The following is a 25188-nucleotide window of genomic DNA, read 5'->3' as shown; positions in this document are numbered from 1 at the left end:
CAACATGTTAGAATGGATAACATGTTGCACAAAGTCAAATATGTTTACACTTCAGTAATTGCAGACACTAGCAATTTATAAGCTAATTATTTCATGACCTCATGTGTACTAATGTGTTAAAAATGAATTATCCAAACAGGTTAACGGCATTAACAAAACTCCAGCAGTCAAATCAAAATTAAGCTAGGACCATAACTTAAACAATGTAAATAAAATTGAACTTAGCATTTTTTATTTTTATTTTTTACAAAAAACAATAACAATTTTTTATTTGAAAATAAACTTTAAATTACACCGAGCAGCGCTAAGGTTAATTTTATCAACCAAAATCACTTGGCCAGAGAAGCAATAGAATGGCTTTAGTAAAAGTATTTCCATTTGGTCCAGTCAAAGTTTGGATTTATGTCTAACAAATTACAGGGGCAAACTTAGAAACTGCTGATCACAGATGTTCCTCATCCAGTTTGACTGAACCCGTTTTATTTTTCTAAGAAACAAGGGAAAATTTTTTATGTAAAAATCTATATGTAAACACCCGTTTCCAGATTATATTTGTGAGACAGTTATAAAAATCATTTAACATTTTCTCTACACTTCACCCAAATGTACTTTTTTGTAGCCTATTACATACAATTTTAATGAAATATGAATAAAAATATGGGTGTTGAGTGGAAAATTTTTTTAAAACTTGGACTTATTTGACTGTTCTTTATGTAATGGCATATAAAGTATGGATGAGTTATGACCAATTTATGGAGCAGATTATATGGCTTCAGTTTACTAAAGCTTTGACTGTGAATGAATAATTTGCTCTCTGAGCAACAGCAAGATGTCTGTGAGAAAGAAAATATGATGACCTCAACAGTAGGAACGTGGGTTTATATTTTTACCAACAGGGGGCAGAACAATACTCCACATTAAGCACAAAACCCCACAGTTCTCATCTTTCTTCAAATACAGGACCATTACTTCCTTTTTTAAAAATGAATATCTAAGCATAACCATCAATTAATGATATATTATCTTTCTTTAAGGTAAAACATTATCTCTACAATCAGTCAAACTACACAGGAAGTCTGGAAACCCCCAGGCAGGATGCACAATGTTAAACTGAAACAGGATGCGGTCAATTACCAAAGGTATCCATAAATATAATTGTTTTTGTCAGATTTTTTTTTGCCTTTAGTTTGCATCTGTAAAACATGGTTCAACTTTCCCCAGCTCAAAATTACATTCAGTGAATTGGATTTGTCTTTATTTTAGGTGATAAGAAACTGATCTGAGAAAAAATAAAGAAAAAAAAAACAGGATGATGAAAGTTTAGAGACAGAGGAAGGAAACATAAAAAAAGGATTTGAGCACAGGAGCGATGCCCAAAGCAAAGATGTATCAGGACGAATAGATTCATGGAGCGCTGCTGTTGTAATTCTGACTGTTGTAAAATTGTGACCCTTTACAAAAAAGGGGAATGAAAACAAAATAAATCAGGGAAATGCTTGTGTTATGGCCATTCGCTGCCAGGTTGCTTATGAGCTCTATGCGTGGTTGTGATCTGTGTGGCAGCGAAGAGAGCTTGTTTACCAGGTGTGCAACACTTGTCTGCCCTCTACTGCTACTCCGAGGGGCACGTCAAGAGCCAGATAATAAGCTCTGAGCTTTGTTGGACCAGATTTAGCAAAAATAGGCTCTGGAAGTTAAGTGATATGCTCTGGAATCATGACTCTGCTCCATCAAATTGTTTCATCAAGTAAGTAATTTCATACTCATTTTCTTGGCTCCTTTGTGTCACTTAGGCATGCTTTGGCAAGCAAGAAATACAAGAGAAAAAGAAAGAAAGAGGGACAATCTAGGAGAAAGAGATGGATGTCTTGTGATTGTGAGCCGAGGTCAGGATGTGATTCAGGCAGACAGAACGGAGCGGGAAAAAAAGAGGCTGACAAAGATGAGGCTTGAGGGGCAGAGAAATGAAGTCCAAAGAGAGCAGCAAACTAAAAGAACAAAACTGAATGAGTATGTACATTTTATTTTAATAGACTGTAATTCTAGTTTGCGTATAACAAGTGTTTGAAATGGAAAGAATTGTTTTTAATGTATATTTTTGCCTAGTGCCATGAAAAAAATGCCTCTTTACAAGTTTCTTCTAGCTTTATTTCCACATTTATATGTTTCAAAAAAACAATTACAATAATTGTTTTCTAATTAAACTACTTTTAAATGATAAATTAATTTATTTATCCACACTATTCTTGTGTGTGACAGAGGAACCGTCCCCTGAACCAAACAACAGCCTATGTCACCCTAAATGTCTCCGAGTTCTTTTATGACCTCCGGGATAATTTCTCCCCATACTCTCGGTATACTTTTGGAAGTCAGCCTTTTAGGAGTCCATCATTCTGCGATGTTTTCAGATTTATGGATAGTGGTACTCAAAAGTCTTAGGGTTTGTAATTGTTTATAGATTAATAGATATCAGTGACTTTTTTTCTCATCTGCTTTTCAGTTTAGGATGTAATGTTTTATTTTTTCAGATCTTTTAGCCTTATTTATTTTCTCTGGCAGGTTCTGTTTGAGTTATTACTTAATTATACAAGTCTGGGTGTAATCAGACGCAGGAAATTGGCCATAAAATTTCAACCAATGAATCTCCAGTCTCAGGTGGAAAACATTTAGCTTCCATTGTTCCAAGGAGGAGATGTCCCAACAAATTCTCTCTGGTTCTTAGAAAGAAAACAAACACCTTGATTGTTCACAGGACTTACAGGAAAAAAAAAAAAAAACAACTGGTTAGAACTTCTTCTCTTCAAGAATAAGGAAACACAATATTGGGTTCCAAAATTGTATCTAAAAATACCAAATACTACTCAACAAATGGCCTTTGGATATCTGAAGTGATATCGTACAGGGGTCTGAGCAGGATTACTTCACTGGATGTACGAGACTGATAAAATCTACTGAGAAGTACTGGTACTGGTTCTAAAAGCTATTAAATTATGGTGTGATTATTTATTTTACGGTTGCATTCGTAAGATTTCATTATTTATTCTGTTTGGATAAAGACAAACCTAAAAAACCCTCCCAAATTAGTAGAGTGGATCAACTCAAAGTGCTAAATTGAAACTCATGTCTGCAAAGTATTCTAATAAAGTTGTATTATATTGTAGCATATTTCCTACCTGCTGGAAAGGGTTGGAAAGAGTCTGGTTGCAGTAAATATAGTAATGGACGATATCTGTAGAAAACATGAACATTTGTTATCCTGGTAAACACAACTCGATTGCAATTACATTTTTCACTCTATTATTATTCATTTATTTATACACAGCCTGACCTGCAGTGATGATCCCCTTTGTCTGACCCATGACGTACTTGTCGGGTGACACACAGAAATCACTCGTGCCCTAAAAAAGGAGGACAAAAACAAACAAAAACATGTTTGACAGATCTGAATAGCAAGGAATTATTTTTGTGTTGATTTGCTAACACGTGTTTTTTTTTTGAAGAACCACCACAAGCACAAAGGAATGTTGTTGAATACAAGGCAATCTACCTGACACCAACAAGAAAATAACCATCCTGCAGTTCAAACTGTAACATCTTGACAGCACCACTTTTTACTTCAGTCAGTCACAACAACTATTACTATAAAGAGTGCGAAACAAGAAACCTGCACTGGCAAGAATGATAAAAGTGATGAGCGGCAGTCTCATCTCAACTCTGCTATCTGAATGCTAAATGTCCCAAGGGCTCAGGACAAACATGATGCGAATAGCTTACCCTTCTCTGGAGGTTATACTAATGAGCCCCAAACACTCAGATGAGATAAAGCGAGCTGAATCTCTGAAAAAAAACAAAAACGCAGCCCATTTGCTGGAAACAAGGGATACCAAGGAGCTTTCCAACAGCGGGGCAAGAGTGTGAGAATTCCCAAGAAGACAGACGGGAAACTCTGAGAATGCAAAGTTCTGTCTACACACGGCCTATAATAAGACATTCTCTAAAGGGATTTATTCCTTGTGCATATATTAATAATCCTTTCAGGCAATAATCCAACGGTAGACTACACTAGGCCTACAATCTGAATATCCCCAACCAGATATACATGCATCTGTCAGTAGGTGATACGGAAATGTGTGTCAAACAGCATGCGACCACCCGCAAAGATCCTCAGAAATGCAAACGAAGGCAGAGTCTCCACTATGAACACAGCAGGATTTTACTTCTCCTCAATGTAGAGGAGGTGGTGAGGGATAATCAAAGTGAAGCAACAAAAGTCTTTCTTATTTGAGTGACAGAAGACTCTGAGTGTAAAAGTTCAGCTTGCTTTTGGTTAGATGTTCCTCAGATGTCCATGATATTGATTTAAAAGTGGTAAACAAGAATATTTTCCTCAACCTTTTACAACTGATCATACCAGTTTTCTGTTTGTTTTATAAGTGTAAGACCATCTTAAATGCACAATTTGAGGTATTTCAAGCATTATTTTTGCCTAAGATATGGTCAGTCAGGCTCTTACCAGCAGGAGATAGGTATAAAACTTTGTATAAAACACAGATGCAACTTGTCATGCAAAGACAAGTTGTCTTTGCATGACAACTTGTCAAGATTTTTAGATTGATCAGTCCTGACCAATAGCAGGTTGATCAGAAATGAATAATCTCATCTTTCTACTATGAATACTATGTGCCAACTCGATATACTGACAATCTTATGCTTCTTATCGCTGAATACATCGATTAGTTTTAATCACTATTTACCATGCTTGTTTTTCAAAGTGTCATTGCCGTGGTAATAACTCTATTTTTTGCTCTGTATTTTTGTGCCATTTCATTTGCTTTGCTGTCTTTTAATGTTAGATTTTCAGTCTGGCCTTCTCCGTTTAACTCCAGGTAGTTCTCTAGGTTTAATAAAGCTAAAAGTTTGGTCCTACATTTGAATTCAATCCCCTGAGTCAATATATTATAGCGCTAACTTTCACAGAAATTACGGTTGCAAGTTTTTCTGGGTATGTCTCTCCCAGCATTGCACATGTAGAGAATTAAACTACTGCCCATTCTTCCAAAATACCTCACGCTCTGTGAGATTGGAAGAAGTGCACCTGTGACCTGCAATTTTAAGACCTGGTCACAGATTCTCAATTGGACTCATTCAGCACCTCTAATCATTCCTGAACGATTCTGGCTGTGTGGAAAACTATGCTTCTGAAAGGGCCGACTGTTATCAAAGAATGCACTTTTTGTGACAAAGGAGTTGAATCAAAAATAAGACTTAGTTGGGTGGTAGAGCAGAGCCTGATGATTTTTACCAGGCTCTGCTCATAATCCATTCATAACCTGGGTTATGAATCTTCCAAAAGCATTCATGAACATGTACTCTTTTCGGTGGATTTGACATCAGCAAATGAAAAAACTATCATTTTTAAAAATAGTCATGTCAAAGTTCTGTGTTGTACTGTTTAACAGGCTCAGCTGCTTAAATGTTTGCTAATTGCTGCTGGCTAGTCTGAAGGAGCTGAGAGGGAGTTCAACTTTAGCTTTAATAACACAAAACTGCATAATTTTTAAAGTGTAAACAGTAATAATTTTATAACTTTTATGTCAGATCATGATTTATTGGTTAATGTCAAGTTGTCATAAGGAAGACATTTTGAATAATGTCAACTTTGTATTAAAAGTGTCACGATTTTCCGAATGACACTTTATGACAACAGTCATAACTATTTATGAAGACTTACTCATGTTCATGACAGGTGTCATGTCATGTTTATGACTGAGTGATGACAGTCTTATTCACAACCCATCAAATAAAGTGTTACCAAACAAATTGATGCCACAAAAACACAACTGTGATGACAAGACTTGGAGACTGATTAGTGAAGCGGCACTCTTCAGCAAGGATGCGTGTTTCATCGCTTTGAGAGGTGTTTTAAATGAAAAGTAGAGGGTGTTGGGGTTGTAGACTGGAAATTAAGCAGCTTAAACATAAGACAAATGGTCGATGATAACAGAAAAACAGAAAATTATGGAAACAGATTTGTATGTGGAAATAAATAAGTGGTAAAAACATAAAAGCAAAATATAGAATCAGTGAATAAATCCATTCCAAACAAGAATTGGAATTGTAAAACATGGTACATGAATAAATTAATTTTGTTGGACTATCAGCATAAATAAACATTTATTTCTTTAAATAAATAAGTGCATTTATTTATTTAGCTTTATGTAAAAGATAAATACATAAATTAAAAGAATCCAAATTGTTAAATTTACAAATAGATAACACCATTCATTATGCTTGTCCTTGGTATTGGAAGTAACGACCAGTTCATTGTGCGGCTTGTGAGTCAGAGAGGAAGGAAGTGAATCATCTTACCACAGCAGCAGCGAGGCCAGCGCCCAGAGAAGTCCAGCTCAGGATCAGTGTCAGCACGCCAAACACCATCATCCTGCAGGGACACAAAGCAGCAGCATGACGCGGCGCAACGCCACAGATGAACTGATGTATAAATCACAGGTAGTCAACAGCCTCAGTGAACAATAACCGAGTGGCTCTTTTGAAGTGTATTTCTCTAAACAGTATGCTCAGTCCTTAGTTTACACCATAAAGGAATCTACATAATGTGATTTAAACTAGCAGTGGCAATAACAGCATAACCTCTCCTACCAGTTCCAGTGAAAAATGTGAGCAACACTGTGTTCAATCTGTGTGGATTTTTCCTGTCCCTCTAATCTTTTAACAATTACACAACAAAATGTATTTATTTATTACCCACAGAAATTCAAACAGTTTTTATAAAATCTTCCATTAGCAATTACATTTTTTGTCATGGGGCCCAAGATTCTTGGTGGTGCCCTTGGTATATAGTATTCTGACTTATTATGTCAGAAGACTTTTAACAACTCATTTAACAGGTAATAGTGACTAACTTTAAATTTATTATTACCCTTTTCCATTAGATAGGAATTGTTTGGGCCAGGAAGAAAAGAAAAGAAGTGACATAACTATCCTGCATATTGGAAAACACATTGGCGTCCACATGAATGTCTCTGAAGTTTTAACTGCAGCATCACGACTAAGCTGTCAGTAGTCCTTCTCCGCTCCGTTGACCCGCATCTGATTATGGCCCTGTAAGTGGATGGGACTTTCGTCACCCATGTGGATGCTCAAATTTTGTTTCATTTCAGTGAACTAAAACCCTGATGATATTTCCAAACAACTGAATTTATTCTTTCTTGTAAGTGAGGAAAAGTCAGCTGACAGGCTGCCCACTGGCAGGATACACAACTGTGTTCCACAGAGCTGGAGATTAAAATAATAAAAAATAAAAAAATCAATCACAGCACTTTATCTAGCATTTCTCAAAAAAATATTTACATTATCGATTTGTTTTAATGCTTTTTGCAAATTATTTCAAGGGGTGCCGTTTCTGAGACATCCTAAAGTTACATAAAATGGTTATTTGTTGCATCCACTAAAAGATCAACAGTGCACAAAAATTACTTCAGCTTTGTTTTCAATAGTTCTATGCACAAATGCCCGGGATTTACTGATCTAACCATGAACGTTTGACTTTACTGAAGTATGCGACCAGCTTTAAACAAGTGTTACACTGAATGACTGGGTGGACACGAGGAAAAATGTCCTCAGATTGCCCTTTTAGTCCCAGCAGGTCGAGTTCTAGCCGAGTGAGGGAGCGATGCTATGTAACTGAATCCTGTGCTCTGGCAGTCAAACAGCTTCCCTGACTTCAACAGAAAAGCATTAAATGGGGTATAAACCTCAAGCAAAGCAGATTCAGTGAAATAGTCACAAAAGCCCATGGAGCAAGGCAGATGATGCAATGGCGGATGCACACCAGTCACTATGAATTAAATCACATTAGAAAATAGGTTTTCCTCTCTCCTAAAAAGAAAAATAAATACTTTACAACTGTTCATACCAGAAAATGAATAAACCTTTAACATTAATGAATAAATAATAATTTTAGTCTGATATTAAAGAGGTGAAAAAAGAACAAAGGAACCTACAAAGCAGAAACATAGGACTTGTTTGTATGGAAGGTCATTATCACATGTAATTAGACCACGTTCTGATCTCCGATGACATTCTTTTCATTATTATTATTTTACTACTCTAATAACAAGGAATTATTCTTGGAATTAACATTAGAGATCACTATAAACTTGTACCTGAGGGAGTTTCAAGGAAAACAAGTTCAAATCTGCATTTCAAATTCTAATAGGTAGACTTAATAAGTATTTTTTATTTAATTCTTCTCAAAATTCTCAATACATATTCAAAATGCCCCTTTAGATATTTATAATCAGCAATTAATTATAAATTAAAATACCAATAGGTATGTTGCTTGTAACACTCCACATTCTAATGTCTGAAATTGCTTTTCAGTGAGTCGTGCTATAAATAATTGATAAAAATAAATAAATAATATATAAATAGAATGTCTCATTGTATGTCTCCTTATGGCTTTTTCTACATAAATGTATATTTAAGAACTCTAGAGATGCTTTTAATTTTTGGAATAAAAAAATGGAACTGCTGGAGACCATTAACTGGGTTGTAGAGGTCTGAAACGTCTGTTTATGCAGGTAGTAATTATGTTTTTACTGAGTTAATTCTGTTTGGTAAGAAAGTACTTTTAGACTCCTCAACCTCCCCAGTAAAGCTCACTCTCTACTCTAGATGCTAGAAAGATAATCCATACCAGATGTTGAGCCTCTGGTTCTACCACAGCTTCACCATCTGAAGAGTCATTGTGGATATGCTGTCATATCATACTTGATCGATAAGACAGCAAACTTAATTCCTCGTTGAAATAAAAAAAGGTCATATTATACTGAACTGAATTGAAATTTTGAAATGAGCTTCTGGTGTTTCCAGAGGGACACAGCACTAGAAAAAGAAAGAGAAGCTCAGTCATCTGTAAGGTAACATGCACTAAAGCTCAAAATGAAATTTTGGTTCGGGCGTCTGAACAGGATGCCTCGAGGGGACTTTCCTATGGATGTTTTCCAGGCACATTCCACTGAGAGGAGACCCTGGGGCAGACCCAAAAGTTGCTGGAACTTTTGGGTCCTTCTGACCTGATGACATTTTCCCAGGTCAGAAGGAATATCAGGTCCTTCTGACCTGATATTCCTTCTGACCTGGGAATATCTTGGGATCTCCCTGAATGAAGCTACAGTGTCGCTTGGGAGAGGAATGTCAGAGTTTCCCTTTTTGAACTGCAATCCCTGTGAAGATGGAACGGTATTGGCATCTTTTGGTTTTAATATTACATAAACCAATAGGTTTAAAGGTATTTTAAGCATCTAAAATCTCATTTTGGTGAGAAAAACTTAAAATCTGGAAATTCGCTTGAAGGTTAATGTTTTGGTGTTTGATTAACAAATATTTCGGAGTTGCATGGCATCTTTCTCGCTCTTTGTCCTTCTGAGCACCATCTCAAAACCTGTGACCTGATTTTTTTTGCTGTTGGAACACAGCTAGATCTTTTGGTCACTCGTTGAATATTAAAGAACTGCCGTTCCTCCAGTCTGCACTTAGACACATGACTTAGAAAAGGTCATTATTATTGTATACAATAGGCACAGAAGTCCAAAATCACATCTCTGTGAAGCATCATGGACATGGACTGGTTGAAGTGACATCTGAAAAGATGAAAAATGCAAGCATGAGAGGTGGATATTTTTTTATTTTTTTTTTCTGGAATGACCTATGCATGTTGGCTCTAAAAGAAAAGTCCATTTATGTTTTTAACATCACCAATTCCAAATGTGTGAATATTTAAAGTTGTGGCAAAATGAAGGATATCATAACTTTCATGTAGCTAAAAGAACTGTTTTTTCTTAACAGTTGCATTTTGAACATGTTCTCCTTTGCAGAATTAAAACCCAAGATGGCAATCATAAAGAAAGCACAAAGCATTTTCTTCCACCAATGAATACTCAACACGATATAGCCACACTTTAAAAAAAAATGCAATTTACAACACAGAATTAAGATTTTCTTGTAAATATTGGGTTAGTAGCACATGGAGGCTCAAACCTTCCAACCAAAACTTCAGCTGGATGGCTAGTAACTTAATTAAAAAGTAACTCTGGACATTTATCAATTTAACTCTTTAAATCTGTGGAGAAGTTCAAAGTAGGGGTACATTAGAAAAAAAAAAAAAACTAAGCCCTGGATCTACACTTAGAGTGCAAAAATAAGTGTTTTCAGCACATATTCAACAGATACTTTCTTTAGAAGCATCTTCATATGTACAATTTGTGTTTCGTTTTACAACTACTAAGGTTTATACTAAACAAAAAGGTTTTAATAGTCATTCATGACTGAAAGGGTGAGTCACAGGAACAGAGAGATGTTCCTGAGAGATGAACAGAGATGTTCAAATGGTCTGTCTGCTTTGCTTTAGTTCTGTTGCTTTTAATCAAACACATAAAGTGCACGATGGCTCACCGAATGGACCCTCAAGGTTACTGATAGAGGGCTCGCTTCCCCTGTAAAGCTGCTTATTACTCTTCCCAAAGAGCCTTTCTGTATGTCGTTCATCATAACCAGTCAAACGATGTTCTTCTGTTCAGGGATGCATTTCGATCCATAAAGTTCAGGTTATAAAATGGGTAAGATACAATTTTACCGACAAGTTTCTTATGTCCTCACATGTTGACATGTCAGTTTTATGTCAGTGTTTAATCAACCTAAAAAAAAAGAGATAAAGTTTACAGCCAAGTTTACGGTTGTCCCTCCCTGTTTCACATGCGAGTTGAAAATGTTATTCTCTATGTCTCAGCAACACCCAATAAGGCGGTTCAAAGCACCACAAGGAGCTGCTAGCCCTCTAAGAGTGTAATTTGCATCCAACCACTTCCACTTTACTGGGGGAGAGCCTCCGCTGGGACGGCAGGCGCTCTTGACACTAACCCGCCTGGTGTTTGTGTTGGGGTTAAAGGGTAAAGTGGGAGGAGGGATAGGGGTCTTTATGGTTAGTAGGGCAAGTTTACTTCAGCCCACTTTGACTAAAAAAGACAGAGGAACACTCAGCCCAATCATTTTAGACCACAATGGATTTACAGTCTTCTTGAAAATGCCTCCTTGAAAACAGAATGAACAATAGATGCCAAGAATAAAAATTAAACTTGATATCTAAAATATAATCCCAGTGCAATAATAACCTACAGGACCTGCCTTTATTTATTCCCATAAGGGTTGTATCTCATCACACAGAGAAGACATACATAGATTTCTGTGTTACAAATCTATTTGTTTTCCTGTCACTTCTACATGATCAAATCCATCAAAAATTAATAAGAAAAACATTTTAAAAGACCAAGCTAAATAATTAATCGTCTACCATATGACACTCCAAACGTCTGCCATGTTTGCTCCTGTTAGACATTTTCTAATTCATGTCGAAAGCAGGTCAAGTGTTTAAGTGGAATAACAATTCTCAGGAAGTTATACTGTAGATAACATCTAATGGCCTAGCTCCCATCTCCTCACAGCTCTCCAGTTCAATTTGTAGAGCAAAGCCACTGAGACGGTAACACTCTGAGATAGTTCAGCGTCCTGCTGGCAGCACTGAAAGGCAAACGGTCAAATAAGACGGGGCAAGCTGAGCCGTGTTTGTACATGGATATGATCCAGGGCTTAGCTGCCTTGTACACAGAATATTTCCCATGGGAAGATATAGAGACCCCACACCCGCTCCTGTGATCCGCCCCAGTTTGAAATGAATCATTACAAACCTCTTTTTATCTCTTCTTCCTCTGCTGCATATTATATATAATTAAGCAACTTTAACTACTACAAGAGATAAGTTTCTTTCTTTCTTTATTTCCATCTAGAGATGCACTGAATATCCTTTCAAGATGCAGCTACATTAAATGCATTTTCATTAGACTTTTTTTTTTCTGCACCATACACTGTGTTATAAACATGCAAAGTCAAAACAGAAAGACCTGACTGCGATTTGAACCCAGGCCCTTGTTGCTGTGAGACCACAGCTCTCACAGCTCTGCAGCCTGGTGGCCCTCAGGTCTTATTTCAGTTTTTACAGGAAAAAACTCTATTCAAATTATTATTTGTGAAAAAGTAAATGCCCCATAAAGATAACAACTGTTTTGGTATGCTGACCATCAACTCCCTCAAAATAAAAAAAACAGTAGTTCTCAATCAGGTTGACTTTTTACTGATTATAAAAAGTAGATATTAATTAATGCAGCTACATATAACTATAGAATTTAAGATCTGTAATTGATTGTTTTCAAAGAAGTTAACTTTGTGTACTGACATTCTAACATCTCAGCAAATTAAACTTGCATTGAAATTACAGCTGAGAACAATTTTCCCTTCCATTTGGCTTCTGTTTAACTAGTCAGGTAGTCTCACATTTTGCTGTGTAGCTTATATAGTGAGCTTTTCATACGATCTTACTGATTGTGCTTTACTATTCAAAACAGAGAACAACAATACACACCACCAAACCAAAAAGATGGACCATGTAAAAGTAGCAGTTTTACAGTGCATGTAGACTTACGTGGTGAGTAGCCAGCGGGACTGCTTGGCCAGGCCCAGACAGGCTAGCAGGCAGATGATCAGGTCCAGGATGAGGAGCAACAGGTAGGTTAGCCATCTTGAGACACAAGTGGAAGAAATTATTTTTTTACTTCTGCCAGGGAATGTAAAACTCAGTAGAAATATACCATGGGAATTTCTTAAAGAGACACTTTAAAGGTTATTGTTTCTTCATCCCAAAAAAATATCATGGTATGTGTGGCTCAAAATAAAAGCACATTTATAAGAAATAGAGCGTTAATATGTTAAAACATTGTTAGAACAGTAGCCTCCCCTTGAAATCCCAGCCATTGGTGCTTATCAGTGCTTTGCAGATTGATTTTGCCCTCTGTAGTTCACTTTGTGTCAAACTTGACTGTGTTAAACTGCTCTAGGAATAAAGTTTGATTGACTGATAATCTATTATATACTATAGGGACATATTAAGGAAATCTATGTATGCATAACTATTTAAAAATGACAGCATAAAAAAGTTAGCTTAGGTATTCAAATTTGTTAGAGTCAGAATTGCACATAACAAAACAATAACCTTATGAAATTTAAGTAGAGATAAATAGCAGTTTTTAGTAAATATGTGGGATAATCATACATATTGGTAAAGTCAGTAAGATGACTCGATGGAAATACAAATAAAAGGGATACAATACAATAACAACCTATATTTTAAGCTTATCCTACTACACAAACACAAGACAACATGCTCATTTCAGGTTTTCCTAGAGAGCAGCAGAAACAGTTATTTGAGCACATGGATTTCAATTCTTCTTGAGCAGATGTAGAAACCAAAATGTTTTTAAACCACGCAGTTAAACTTTTAAACACAATCTGCCAGAATAATTACAAAGATACAAAAAGAAAGTCTACACTGAAAAAGAAAAATACATTTTCTATTGGGTCTGTTTGATAAGATGTGGAAGACAAACCAAAGAGGGCATGTGATGAGAATGTGAACATTCTCATTAATAGACATGTATCACATAGTAGGAGTCTGTGAATGTGTGTGTTCGAGAACCAGCTTTTTCTTCCTTAGTAAAACCATCTGTTCTGTGAATAGTAATCAAGTTGCAGATGAACATAACAGAATCTGTCCAGCTGGTTAATTATGAATCCCTTTGAATCCATATGGCTGAATGTTCTGATGAAAATAAAAAACAAAAACAAAACAAAAAAAAAAAACACTTTTCTCTCCTGCACCAAGATCTATCAATCTATCCTACCTGTCAGCCGCTGTTGTCTATTTATTCCCATCAGGGTTTATTTTGCTCCACTGCTCTGATCCTTCTTCAGCGCTGTGTTGACATTCTCTTCCATTTTTGACTCACTCCCCACCACCCCGCACTCTCATTACTCAACAAAACCTCAGATTTTCTCATGTACGTTTTTTTTTTATTTATTCCTCCCCCTCTCTGTTTAATCTTTTACCCCATCTCCATGTTTTCCCAGCCTCCCCTTTCTTTCTTAGCCTTTCATTTCTCCCTCACCTCCACCTTTCCACTGCTTCGCCCTTGTCTAATTTTTTCCTTCACTGACAGCGTGAAGCACGGGAAGCCGATGCATCGACATGGGAGGCACTGCGGTGCCACCGTGTTTGCCTCTGTCATCCTTAATCCAATTAGTCAGACTGGGGAAAGCACAGATACACGAGGGGGTGGAGAGAGTTCATGTAAGCAACACAAAAAAATGTTTTCTAAGAAACTTTTGGTTAGAGGGAGGGAAATTTGAAAGCTTTATTACAAAAAGTTGCGAACAATAAAGTTGTGTCCTGTTACAACTAAAATGTTTATGTATTTAATTGATAAGTAACCCTAAATATGTAGAATCCAGTCCAACCAAATGCCTTAAGGCTGTGGGCTCAAACTGTAATCCTTATTCCAGGAACTTTTAGATGTTTGCCTGGACCTCCTTCCCAGACAGTACTGTCCTGATATGAAACATCCTGATATGAAAGCAGTACTGCTCTGTGTACAACAAACAAAACTGAGCTGAAAGGTTAATGCTGGGCTTGCACTCAATGAGTCAATGAGTGAATGAATGAATGAATGAGTGAATGAATGAATGAACAAGCAAGATGACAGACAAACGAATGGAAGGACTAACTGACAATTGTTCCTAACTACTGACCCTACAGGATACAAGTGGGATTGCAAAGTATTCTACCATGTTAATGACAACTCACTTATTTCATTATGATTTGACAAGTATGTTATCAAATCGACTAAAATCACAGTCTTTTCTTTTGCCTTCTTTCTTTGGCTCGAGAGGCCTTTTTTATTTGAAAGTGTTCAGACAGAAAAGTAGGGTATTTAAAGAGAGGGAAGACATGAGGCAAAGGTCATCGAACCAGGAATCGAACCTGCATCAGTTGAGTTGAGGACTAAGGCCTCCTTATGTGGGTTGTGCTCATCCCCTGCGCCACCACCGCACCCTATTTTATGATTCCTAAGTTCTAACAGTATTCAATCCTGGATGCCATTAGGTAGGATGCCTTTTTTTAACCTAAATAAAAACATTTTAAAAATGCTTTTTAAATGTATTCAAACTTTTGTTCTATGATATTAAAATTAAATGGTCTGAAATGTCTGTGACAAAAAGCAATAACACGAGATATGTGCAATGATCCAAGTAATATTGAACTATTGTTCAATATTGTATTGTTGTATCGTAAGATAGGCACATCCTATGACAAGGTTCTAATATCTGACATCAGTCAGAACAGCCAATAATCTCAAATAATTAAAGAGTTCCAAACATTGCGCTACGTACATTAGTTTCTATGTTAGAATAACTTTTTAAATAAGTGGGTGAATCATCCATGTAAAATCATGTATTATGCAATACAAAGTGATATATTCGGGTCATAACATGCTGGATTTCACTTCCAACCCATAAATTAGGTATATAATTGTATGGTTGAATTGCTCAGGGATTGCACCTTTAAAAATAAATTTGATTTCATATGGTGGAGCATATTTGCTTCTCTAAGAGCCAAAGGACTATATCTAAATTTAATGTTCATAAACATGCAATGCTTCATTCCTGGTCTGCAGGGAGTTTGGCTCATGCTTGGAAGTCTCCTCACATAAATTCCTCACAGCTCACCTAGCATTGACATCAGAGTATGAAGATGCAGCTCACTCCCTGGACACAAATAGCTGCATCCTGAAACTGTCCTGTAATGAACCTGCATTTTCAAAATGCATGTTCAACTTTTGCCCCCTGCATAAATTTGCCTATACAGCAACTTTGTGTAATATTCATGGATAGAGTCAGAATTTCAAATTTGAAGGAAGATGCATTTTCTGAATGTGTCCACTCATGTATGAAAAGGTGACATTTTATCATATACAGTGCCTTACCATAATAAACACAAACAGGGTTTTCACATTTTATCTAGAATTAGCAAGTGTTAATTAATCTTATTAGGATTGTATGTGGTAAAGCAACATAAAGCAAAGAATTGAAAAGCAAGTATTACAAATCATGTACAATTTTCCCTCTAGTTTACAGTTATCCACTGTTTAATATTAGTAAATTGCGTAAAATTCCAAGAAAAAACATAAATGTAGAAAAAGTCGCAGGGCATGACAACAATTGCAAGCCACTGTAACAACCCAAGCTCCCCACCCTCCACTTAATGAGCCAAACATGTACTTTTGGCTTTGTCTTCACCTGTAGTACTCTATATTTGCAGTCTGATCAGCGACGATCGCCAGGTCCACTTTGGCCTCATCCCAGTCGGGCAGTCCCAGCAGCTGTTTGATCACATTGTCCGCCATCTGCTGCATGAACTGCAAGGTCTGCACATAGTCGCCCCTTGTGGCAAAGATCTCATCCAACCTTGCTAGGTGCTGGTGGAGGCCTGTCCTCATGTTGCCCATTGTGCCCGTCACCTGGAGAAAAGAAGAGCATAAAAAAAAATATGCTGACCAAAATAGAAAATGATTTAGGAAGATTCAGTCCTAAACCATAAAAACTCAAAGCTCTAATAGTTTTATTTCTTGCTCTAAGTGAACTGATCTGCTGTACATTGTTCCCTTGCAGAGAGGACAAAAGTCTAAATATAGATTGTTGTAGAAGTGCACTCAGCCACCCGATGAATAGCTGCTCCTGTGGGGTCATTCCCTAGTTACACTTGAAAGACCCTTCAGGATAAAACTATCTGTATTTGAGCAGGGTTTTTTTTTTTTTAAGGCCACTGTGATGCCTCAGAGCGTATTTTTAATTTCAATAGTCAGGATAAAAAATTAACATCAAAATAAATATTGTTATTAATGTGCTCTTTGACATGTGTACACTTCTACACAATGTTATAGCAACTCAGAGAACATCAAATGGAAACATAATTTTGCCACATATAATGTATTTTTAAGCTGTGCAAACATTTCTTGAAGTTTATAATAGATGCTGGGGGCACAAGCTGGCATTTATTATTAACTACTTCCTTCAGCCTGAGAAATATTGAAAAAGGATAAAGGCGGAATGATCTTAAAAGTGAGACGGTTCTGTGTTAAAGAGTGGACGAGGCTGAAGGGAATGCACAGTGTGGGAGAGATGTAACACCAAGCGTAGGTGACTATTTCAAATAAACACCTTTTAGAGAGTTTAGAGGTGAAATAGTGGTTTTGATGTTTTTGCAATTAAAGAATTAAACATTTTTTTAAATAAATAGTTACAAAGCTATTTGCTTTGTTTATTTATTTAAGCCTGTAACCATACAGCATCTGATCCATTTGACGAGGTGAAAGTATAATCTTCTAAGTCAACTAACAACAAAAGCTCAGGCATTTAATGTGATGAATTATGCTATTGTAATTTGTTGCCAAGGACATCATTATCCCACATATGGGTGTAAACATATACTCTATGAACGCTACCCATCAATTTGGTAGTTAATTGCTATATGTTTTGCTCAGGGGGAGAAGCTGTTTGTAGAGAAATAGCAGTCACTGAGACATCTTGCTATTTGATAATTAAAAAGGGTAATACAGCTCTGGGTGCCAACATATATTGTTTTTGTGTTTGTCAGGGACATTGTTTGCTGAAGCTGAAACGAGGACAGGTTGGTCGGAAGTAATTAACTGGGTTTGTCTTCAACATGAACCACACTTTATAAAAATAAAAACAAAAACAAAAAAAAAAAAGAAAAAGAAAAGAAAACTGAAGCTTAAAATAAAGAGAAAGGAAATGAGCTGGCTGGGTAGTGACTGATGAGCTTCCTCAAATATGACTTTGCGAATTCTTATTGGTGAATGTAATTTTAAAAGAGACCAAAAGAACAATATCAGAGATGTTTGGTCAGATGTTTGGTCAGGGGTGAAGAAGGTCACAGCCTGCAAGCAAAAGGAGGATCAGATACATGGGATTCTGGACAGAGCTGAACACAGTCTTTAAAAGATTTAGTTCAGGAACAAGCAGATCGCCGTCCTTTCCAGCTCCTCCCAGCCAAACAGACATCCCACCTTCCTCTTGTTGTCATATTGGCCCACCTTATGCAAGCAGGTAGACATCAGGACCCACTGCAGTTTGCTTATCACTGTGATAAGCAAGATGGATCCAAGAAGTTGACATGTTTTTTACACATAATATTTGGGGTCTCCAGAGGGTGAGAAGCTCGGTCACGCTCCCCTGAGAGGAAACCCAGAGAAAGACCCAGGACACGTTGGAGAGTCTACGTTTCTCAGCTGGCCTGGGAATGCCTTAGCATTCCTCCAGAGGAGCGAGCCCAGGTGGCTAGATCTGAGTCTGGATCTCACTACTCACACTGGTTCCCTCACAACCCAACCCCAAATAAATAAGATGAGAAGATGGATGAAGAAAAATTGCTCAAATAAAACACGGTGGTGTGACTAATGGCTATGCCACTGTTATATAGTTTCTAATTCTTCTCTCCATGGAGGCTAATGTTAAGCAGAGATGTGAGGCAGTTCAACAGGAAATCAATTTTTTTATCAAACATTTATTTTTCTGTTCCCATTTCATCCTTTGACCACTGAACAAATAAATAACAAGACAACCCAAAGTGCAGCTGCTATATTCAAGGTTGTAGTGTTTTGTAGTTTATTTGATCATTCCCAGATACTTTTCCCTCTGCAGACGGGGGAGATGAAAATTGCAGATGCAGAAATGTAGGAATGTATCTGATCCTTGCTGCTTGTGGGAGAATGAGAATTTTATCTGAAACCCTTAGGGAATTAGCCAATCTGACTAATCTCTACTCTCTGTCTGGGTCTAATCCTCACTGTGTAAGTGATGTGCACCGATCTTAAAGATAGGATTCTTAGCCCGGTTTTTATCTCACTCTGATGTTTATAGGCCATAGAGAAGCCTCCTTTTCCTGTCATATTCTCTACGCAAACATTTTCCTGTTTAGTTTAAGGCTTTTTGTTTTTTTCACTGGAGGATGCTCATTTGCCAAAGCGAGAAAAAGATCAAGATGACAAAACTTGGATAAATGACACATTACAGCAGGCTGGGGGGGAAAAAGGGTAATTCAACATTATGAATTCAGATGTTGGCTGAAGGTCATTTGAGAAAGATGGATAAATGGGTTTTATTTCAAGTTTTGCTTTTCACGTGGAGTCACTATGTCACATTTATTCCTATTTTGTTCCCCAATATGTGATAAAATGTTGTTTTCTGTAAAAACTATAATACCTTAAATATGTATTTAATTTGTCATTATATATCTGATTGGCAAATGGGGAAACAAAGGATTTTTCGACACCACGTGCAAGGGTACATTTCTACATAAGGTCAAATATTGGACAAACTAATGATGAACAAACTCTTGTCACTAAAGCCAAAGAAAAGACTGATAATAAAGTGTAACGACCAATACAATTTAATGAGACATTTGAACTGAAACTAGGTTTTTTAAATATTTATTTTCCTCTCAGTGTCATTGAATCTGAAATTGAGAAACAGCTTGACGCTTCTCTTCAGCTTTAATTTATTGTGTTGGCTTTACTGCCAAGCTTCCTCGTTTAATATCGAATGTGGGAGTTGGAGCATGAAATGGAACATGGGTTGGAAGTGCTTGGGCAGCTTAGTCCCATATGAAGATAGACTAGTTTCAATGGCTTGCAGTGCATCTTTCTAAAAATGTATGTTTTTATTTTTGCCTGAAACTTAACGATGAGTTTTATAAGTTATTTTTTCGATTGGCATAGCAGGTGGTTAGGGTTTTTTGAAGAAAAACTAATATGCTCTAAGTCAATTGTTTTTGAGTTTTCCCAAGAAATATTTTTGTGTAAAAAATTACCTGAATTTGTTGTACGTGATTTGTGAGCTTTAGCACACCATTGCAAATATATGAGCAGTTCACTGAAGCTTTACTCTAGGTTTTGAACATAGGTATATCCAAGATGAACACTCAACTTTGAAAAAAAGCTTAGATTCACTAGCTCAGAATTGTGTTTTATGAAGGTCTATTGATATGCTTTAGAGAAAGCAGAGCCTCTCCTGATCATGATCCCTCCTTTTACTCAAAGATGAAAGCTCAATCTAAATACATTTTTTAGTCCTGAGTTCAAAAAGAGAAGTTTTTCTTCCACTATAGGTTACACAGAAAGAAGATGCACCTTGAGGTACAGTTCAGTTAGCTAGAGTCAAGGAAAAATACAGTGCAGGCTGAACTGCATATCAACACCAAGGCTGAGGGTAATTATAGCAGGCCTTCAGTTAGCATCTTGAAAATTTTGTTTCACCATCCTCTCAATACTGATTGGCTCTGTCTTCACTTTGTTAATGGTCGATCGTCCACTATGGACAAAGGAAAGTTTGATGTCTTGAGCATGAAATGTCTTTTAATCTGAACAAATATACATACTCTATTTAATGTAATTGCTAAAAAAACTGTGTGAAGGAACATATAGCTTGTGTTTGTATTCCGGCTAAATACTCAGTGAATGACCCAGATGTCAACCTAGTCCACTGGGCGATTACTTACACCCATCTTCAAACAAAGGAGTTATTATGAACATGGCCAAACTCCTTAAATGCCACATCAATCCTTTAACAGTGAATAGAAAGCATCGTGGCTTTTCCAGATCTAACATTCCTGTTTAAGATGATATAAGCTGGGGATTTCTTTAAATCACACTCTCAGATGGACACATAAGCATATATTCCAGACCGTAACAAATCACCGTCTCAACTCAAACAGTCAACAGTCTTATTCTGCCCTTCTCTGAGCTAACTTTCTTCTAAGCTCTCTTGGAGTTGGGCTAAAAGGCATTTGTGTGGGCCAGAAAGGAGCTTGGACCTCATTGTCAAAAGATTTCAATACCGATTTCAGTTCCCGACTCTGCCAATCAGGCATCCTAGCATTGCTTCTTGTTCTTCCAAATCAAAGGGCTTTGTCTCCTGGGATCATGGTTGATTAGGTGGGGGGAGACCGGGAGCTGTGTGTGGCACACTGGGCTCTTTGTATAGCTCAAGAATTAGACTCCTTAACAGTCTATAGCTGCATGCAACAAATTCACTCATGCACGCACACACGAGGGACTAAGCTCTTATGTGTGCACGTGAGAAATAAAGGCCACCGTGGCCTTTAACGTGTTTGCACAAGTTCACAAATCCTAAGTAGTCTATGTGGTAACGATTATTATGTCTTGCTTAAGTGGCACTAAGGACAAAATGGGGGAAGAGTCTAGAAATTTCAATGGCAATATTCAATATCAATGGATGCAATCTGGAGATGCAAAGAGATCCATGCCTGTGTCTCATGCAAGCTTAGGATGCAGTCATATGAAAAAAAGAAGTGGGGTAAATCAGTGGCTTCTACTGGTTAATGCCCATAAAGTGGGAACTAATCCCAAAGGCATCAGCTCAACTTGTCGAACAAATTTTCAGTTTGAATTTTTTATGAATAGTCAGGAAGATGGGGATGAAACTCTAATAAAATCTCAGTTCATTTTTCCTCGCCATTGCAGTTAAATGTCCTAACATGACACCAAATAGCTACAAAGTAAGAGTGCTGTGGGCTCTTCACTTTCGCTGCAAAGTGTTTACTACCAAGGCCACATCGAGTGGTAGCACTGAGTAGCTCTCACAGAAGCACATTAATCTCCATTAACACAGATGGAGACTTAATCCCTGCTCTTCGACAGCCAGAGGACCTCGGGTCAATGCCTGGGAAGACACTTTGGTTATAAACTACCAAAAGAAGGAAAGCACTATTAAAGTTACTTTCCCCCCACTACAGAACAGAATAAAAAGCAAAAGTTTTCAGACCGCCAATACAAACTTCTATTTGTTTTAATGGTATTCTCTGTGACAAATCAGTGTCTAATCCTTAGGAGGATAAAAAGAAAGACATGGTTCTCAAAGTTTTACATTTTTTTTCCCCTATTGTTTGTGTCGCTGTGAAAAGCCTTGCAGATTTACTTCCAAATCTGAAGTATTTTGTTTTTGATTTTAATAGATCACTTGATATGAATGTGTGCGTGTGTGTGTGTAGCAACTGTTTAATGTATTTCAAATTGCAATCCTAAAGTATTTGGACTAGATTCATATATTTAACATTAAAAAAATGCATAGTTCCTATTTATTTTTTACCACGTTATACTTTACTCTCCAGACGATACAAGACAGTTCTGACAGTTCTAAGAGCTCTGTTTAGTAACATCTCAGAAGACCTTATATTACAAATATAGATTTTAGCCATATTTGTGGGAAATAGCTTAGTGGGAACATATTTCTTAGTCAAAAGCTGATTTGACGATGATAGAAAATTTTGAAGCTGTGACCTTCATTTAGACATCTGAGTGATGGCTAGGTAAAAATAGCACACGAGACAAACAAGAGTGAGTGCAACGCTTTGTTTTCCGCTGAGGCTACAGTGGCCGGAGGAGAGCTTTTTGTGTGTTGACAGGCTGTCAATTTTCGCACAGTAGATCAAAGCTATAAAAAAAACACCAGAAAACATTTAAATACATAGTAAGTTGAGTCTTTTGAGATTTCGTCCTTGCTCCGGCGTTTGTGCTGAAGTGTGCCTGAGCGAATCAAAACGACCTCAAATGCAGTTTAAGCTATTTATTGTGTGGCATCGATACGAGTGATTCAGTGTCGAACTTACCAGGCTGTCGACACCACCCAGGGTGTGGTTAGCATTGTACAGGGAGTAGGTCAGCTGATAAACACCATCATTGGTCTCACTGTTGCCATAGAAACCCACGCCCACAGAGATGCTGCAGTGAAAAGAGGGGAAGGACAGGTAAGTCTCTGATAAGTTAATGAGTTGAGCAGAGTTCTGCAGTTGCTGATGCCTTCTATATCCACAGGGCTGTTTGCCTGTGGTTATAGGCTAAAGTCAGAAGGTCATGGTTACAATTCCTGACTGAGAACCTCTGCAAGGGCTTTGATGTCCAATAACTCCATCTTCCTCCCAGAACCATTTTCTTTTCTTTCAAGAAAATATACAAATGTAAACCATTATGTAATGCATTTCATTTAAGAACTACAAAAATGCGAAAGCTGTTAACTATACCCTCGAATCCCAAAATGACATGCATGATTTTAAACCTCTCCAGCAGATGCAACAATCCATAGGTCGAATTTGTTCAGCCGGAGTGCAGGAAAAGATTGTTTTCACTGGAAAAAAAATAAAAAATAAATAAACACTCAAAGCGCTTTGATTTTCTTTTATGTAGTTCCGGAGGTTTTGGATCTACTAGCTTACCTTGTCAGATAAAACAAACAGAACTCATCTTGTGGAAATCCATAATTGTCCCATGTGGGAACATGCTCCAGATAGAGGCCAAGATTGGGTCAGGTCAGCACTAAAGGGAGAACCTTAGGTAAGCCTTCTGAACACTTAGAGTCAGTGTAAAAATCACCTGCAGCCACTGATCCTGCAGAATTGATAATAATGGTACTGGAAGCTATGTTTGGATTAAGCAGAAAAACAACAGCAATTTTCCTAATTACTGCAGCAAAGACATTGTCTCATTAACTGACCTCCTACAGATAAACCGTCCAATTTGAAGGTTTTGTCCAAACTGTTAGGAAAATGAGTAGGAAAAACAGCAAACCGACAAAGTGCAGATTGTAGGGATTACTGCTTTTAAGAGGAATGGGCTGAGTCAGTCTCTGACACACACCAAAAAGATGTCTTACTGCAATTAACTTGTGATTGTGATATTCTAGAATAATCCTATTCATTACAACAAATGCCCCGTCAGTGCTTTGAGGTGTGGACTTGACTAATAATAATAATAATAATAAATATTAATGAAAAATCTTGTCACATAAAGGTTTAGAAAATTTTAGAGAACTTTGTAAAAGACTGTTAAATTCCAGCACAAGCTCACTGGATCACAGTGATCAGGTGATCACTGGAACCCAACAGCAGTCATGGAGCGGTGGAGAGCCTGCCAAGATACATGAAATGTTGGACTGAAAATCAGGCCTTTTGGACTCAATATTACTTTGTGAACTCTTCCACAGCTCAAACATCAATAAAGTGATGTTTCAAAATGAAAATATTATTTTTGCATTATTTGAAAATGTTTGAATACAGATTAGAATGGAATAGACATTCAAGGTGTTCAGTCTTAGTAGATGCTAGGGGTGCAGTGATTGTAGTTTTCTGGCCAATTGAATATGAAATGTTGCTGAGTCATGCAAGAAACATGAACTATGATAAATATAACTTTTATCTTCTGTCAATAAACACTGCATCTGAACATAAAAATCAGACCCATTAAGTGAAGCTCATGCGACATTATGCATTTTATGTGTTATTTATGACATAAAATGACAGGAAAATGCATTGAAGTCTGTACTGCAATGTGATAAAGTACTTTAGTAAGGTGCACTACAGTCCTCCCTCTGCCCTTGTCAACTGTCTGCCAAACTCATGCAGTCGCACAAGGAATTAGGGGTGTGTGAGGCGCCAAAGGACACACTGTGAGTACTTAGGGTTTTTTATTAACTATGAGTCTTCTATGTGACAAGTCTCCAAATGTGCCCTTGAAAGATGCTGCTATTGAAGTGTGACATATTTTTATAACTGAATGGGAAATAAAAATACCAGTAATTGTTTGTATTTACCAAAGGTAAAATTTCAGAGGTGAATAAACTTTCTCCAGATACTGTTTATCTCAACATATCATTAGAAAATAGCTGTCATGAATTTAATAAAGGCTAAAAAGAGAGGAACCATCTGGACTAATAGGATTTACATGAAGACAATTTCTGTCAAGCTTGGTGTCCAGTACAATTGGCCCCAACATCCATCATGGGCTGCCTCTAATTGAGAGAGTTGGGATTTAGATGACAGACTGTTGATTTCCAACATCCTTGGTCTCAGACTTTAATTACTGTAATTTGTAAAATTAAGTCTTGCCCAGAAAATGGCTTTTAAATAAGAATAAACAGTAATTGAAGTGTCTGACTGTAAAAGAAGAGCGAGGGCAACTTTTTATAGCTACATTGTGTGATAGTTGTGAAACGGATAAACATTTCTAATTGAACCATATTTAAAATATTTTACTGATGAAACCTCAGTCATGAGGTTGTTTACTGGTCCTTGATACCAACAAGCGTCAATTTGGTTTAAATCTCAACATTTGCAAGTTTCTGTATGTGCAG

The 25188-nt window shown here is 37.0% G+C and overlaps 1 protein-coding gene across 2 annotated transcripts in view; it reads right to left on the bottom strand.

The window, feature by feature from the left end:
* ttyh2 (tweety family member 2) overlaps positions 1 to 25188 on the bottom strand; it is a 55926-nt gene that overhangs the window by 9297 nt on the left and 21441 nt on the right. For both annotated transcript variants that reach the window (XM_055042485.1, XM_055042487.1), the window contains exons 3-8: positions 22673 to 22784; positions 16264 to 16484; positions 12557 to 12652; positions 6370 to 6442; positions 3329 to 3398; positions 3174 to 3229 (exon numbers count right to left, since the gene is read on the bottom strand). In XM_055042485.1, coding sequence (XP_054898460.1) covers positions 3174 to 3229; positions 3329 to 3398; positions 6370 to 6442; positions 12557 to 12652; positions 16264 to 16484; positions 22673 to 22784 — 628 coding nt within the window. The remainder of the gene's footprint in view (positions 1 to 3173; positions 3230 to 3328; positions 3399 to 6369; positions 6443 to 12556; positions 12653 to 16263; positions 16485 to 22672; positions 22785 to 25188) is intronic.

The sequence above is a fragment of the Poeciliopsis prolifica genome, unplaced genomic scaffold, assembly GCF_027474105.1.
Source record: "Poeciliopsis prolifica strain line A6 unplaced genomic scaffold, Auburn_PproV2 SCAFFOLD018, whole genome shotgun sequence".
In the NCBI taxonomy this organism is placed as follows: Eukaryota; Metazoa; Chordata; class Actinopteri; order Cyprinodontiformes; family Poeciliidae; genus Poeciliopsis; species Poeciliopsis prolifica.
The sequence above is the reverse complement of the archived record's forward strand: the minus strand, read 5'-3'. Positions and strand labels throughout refer to the sequence as shown.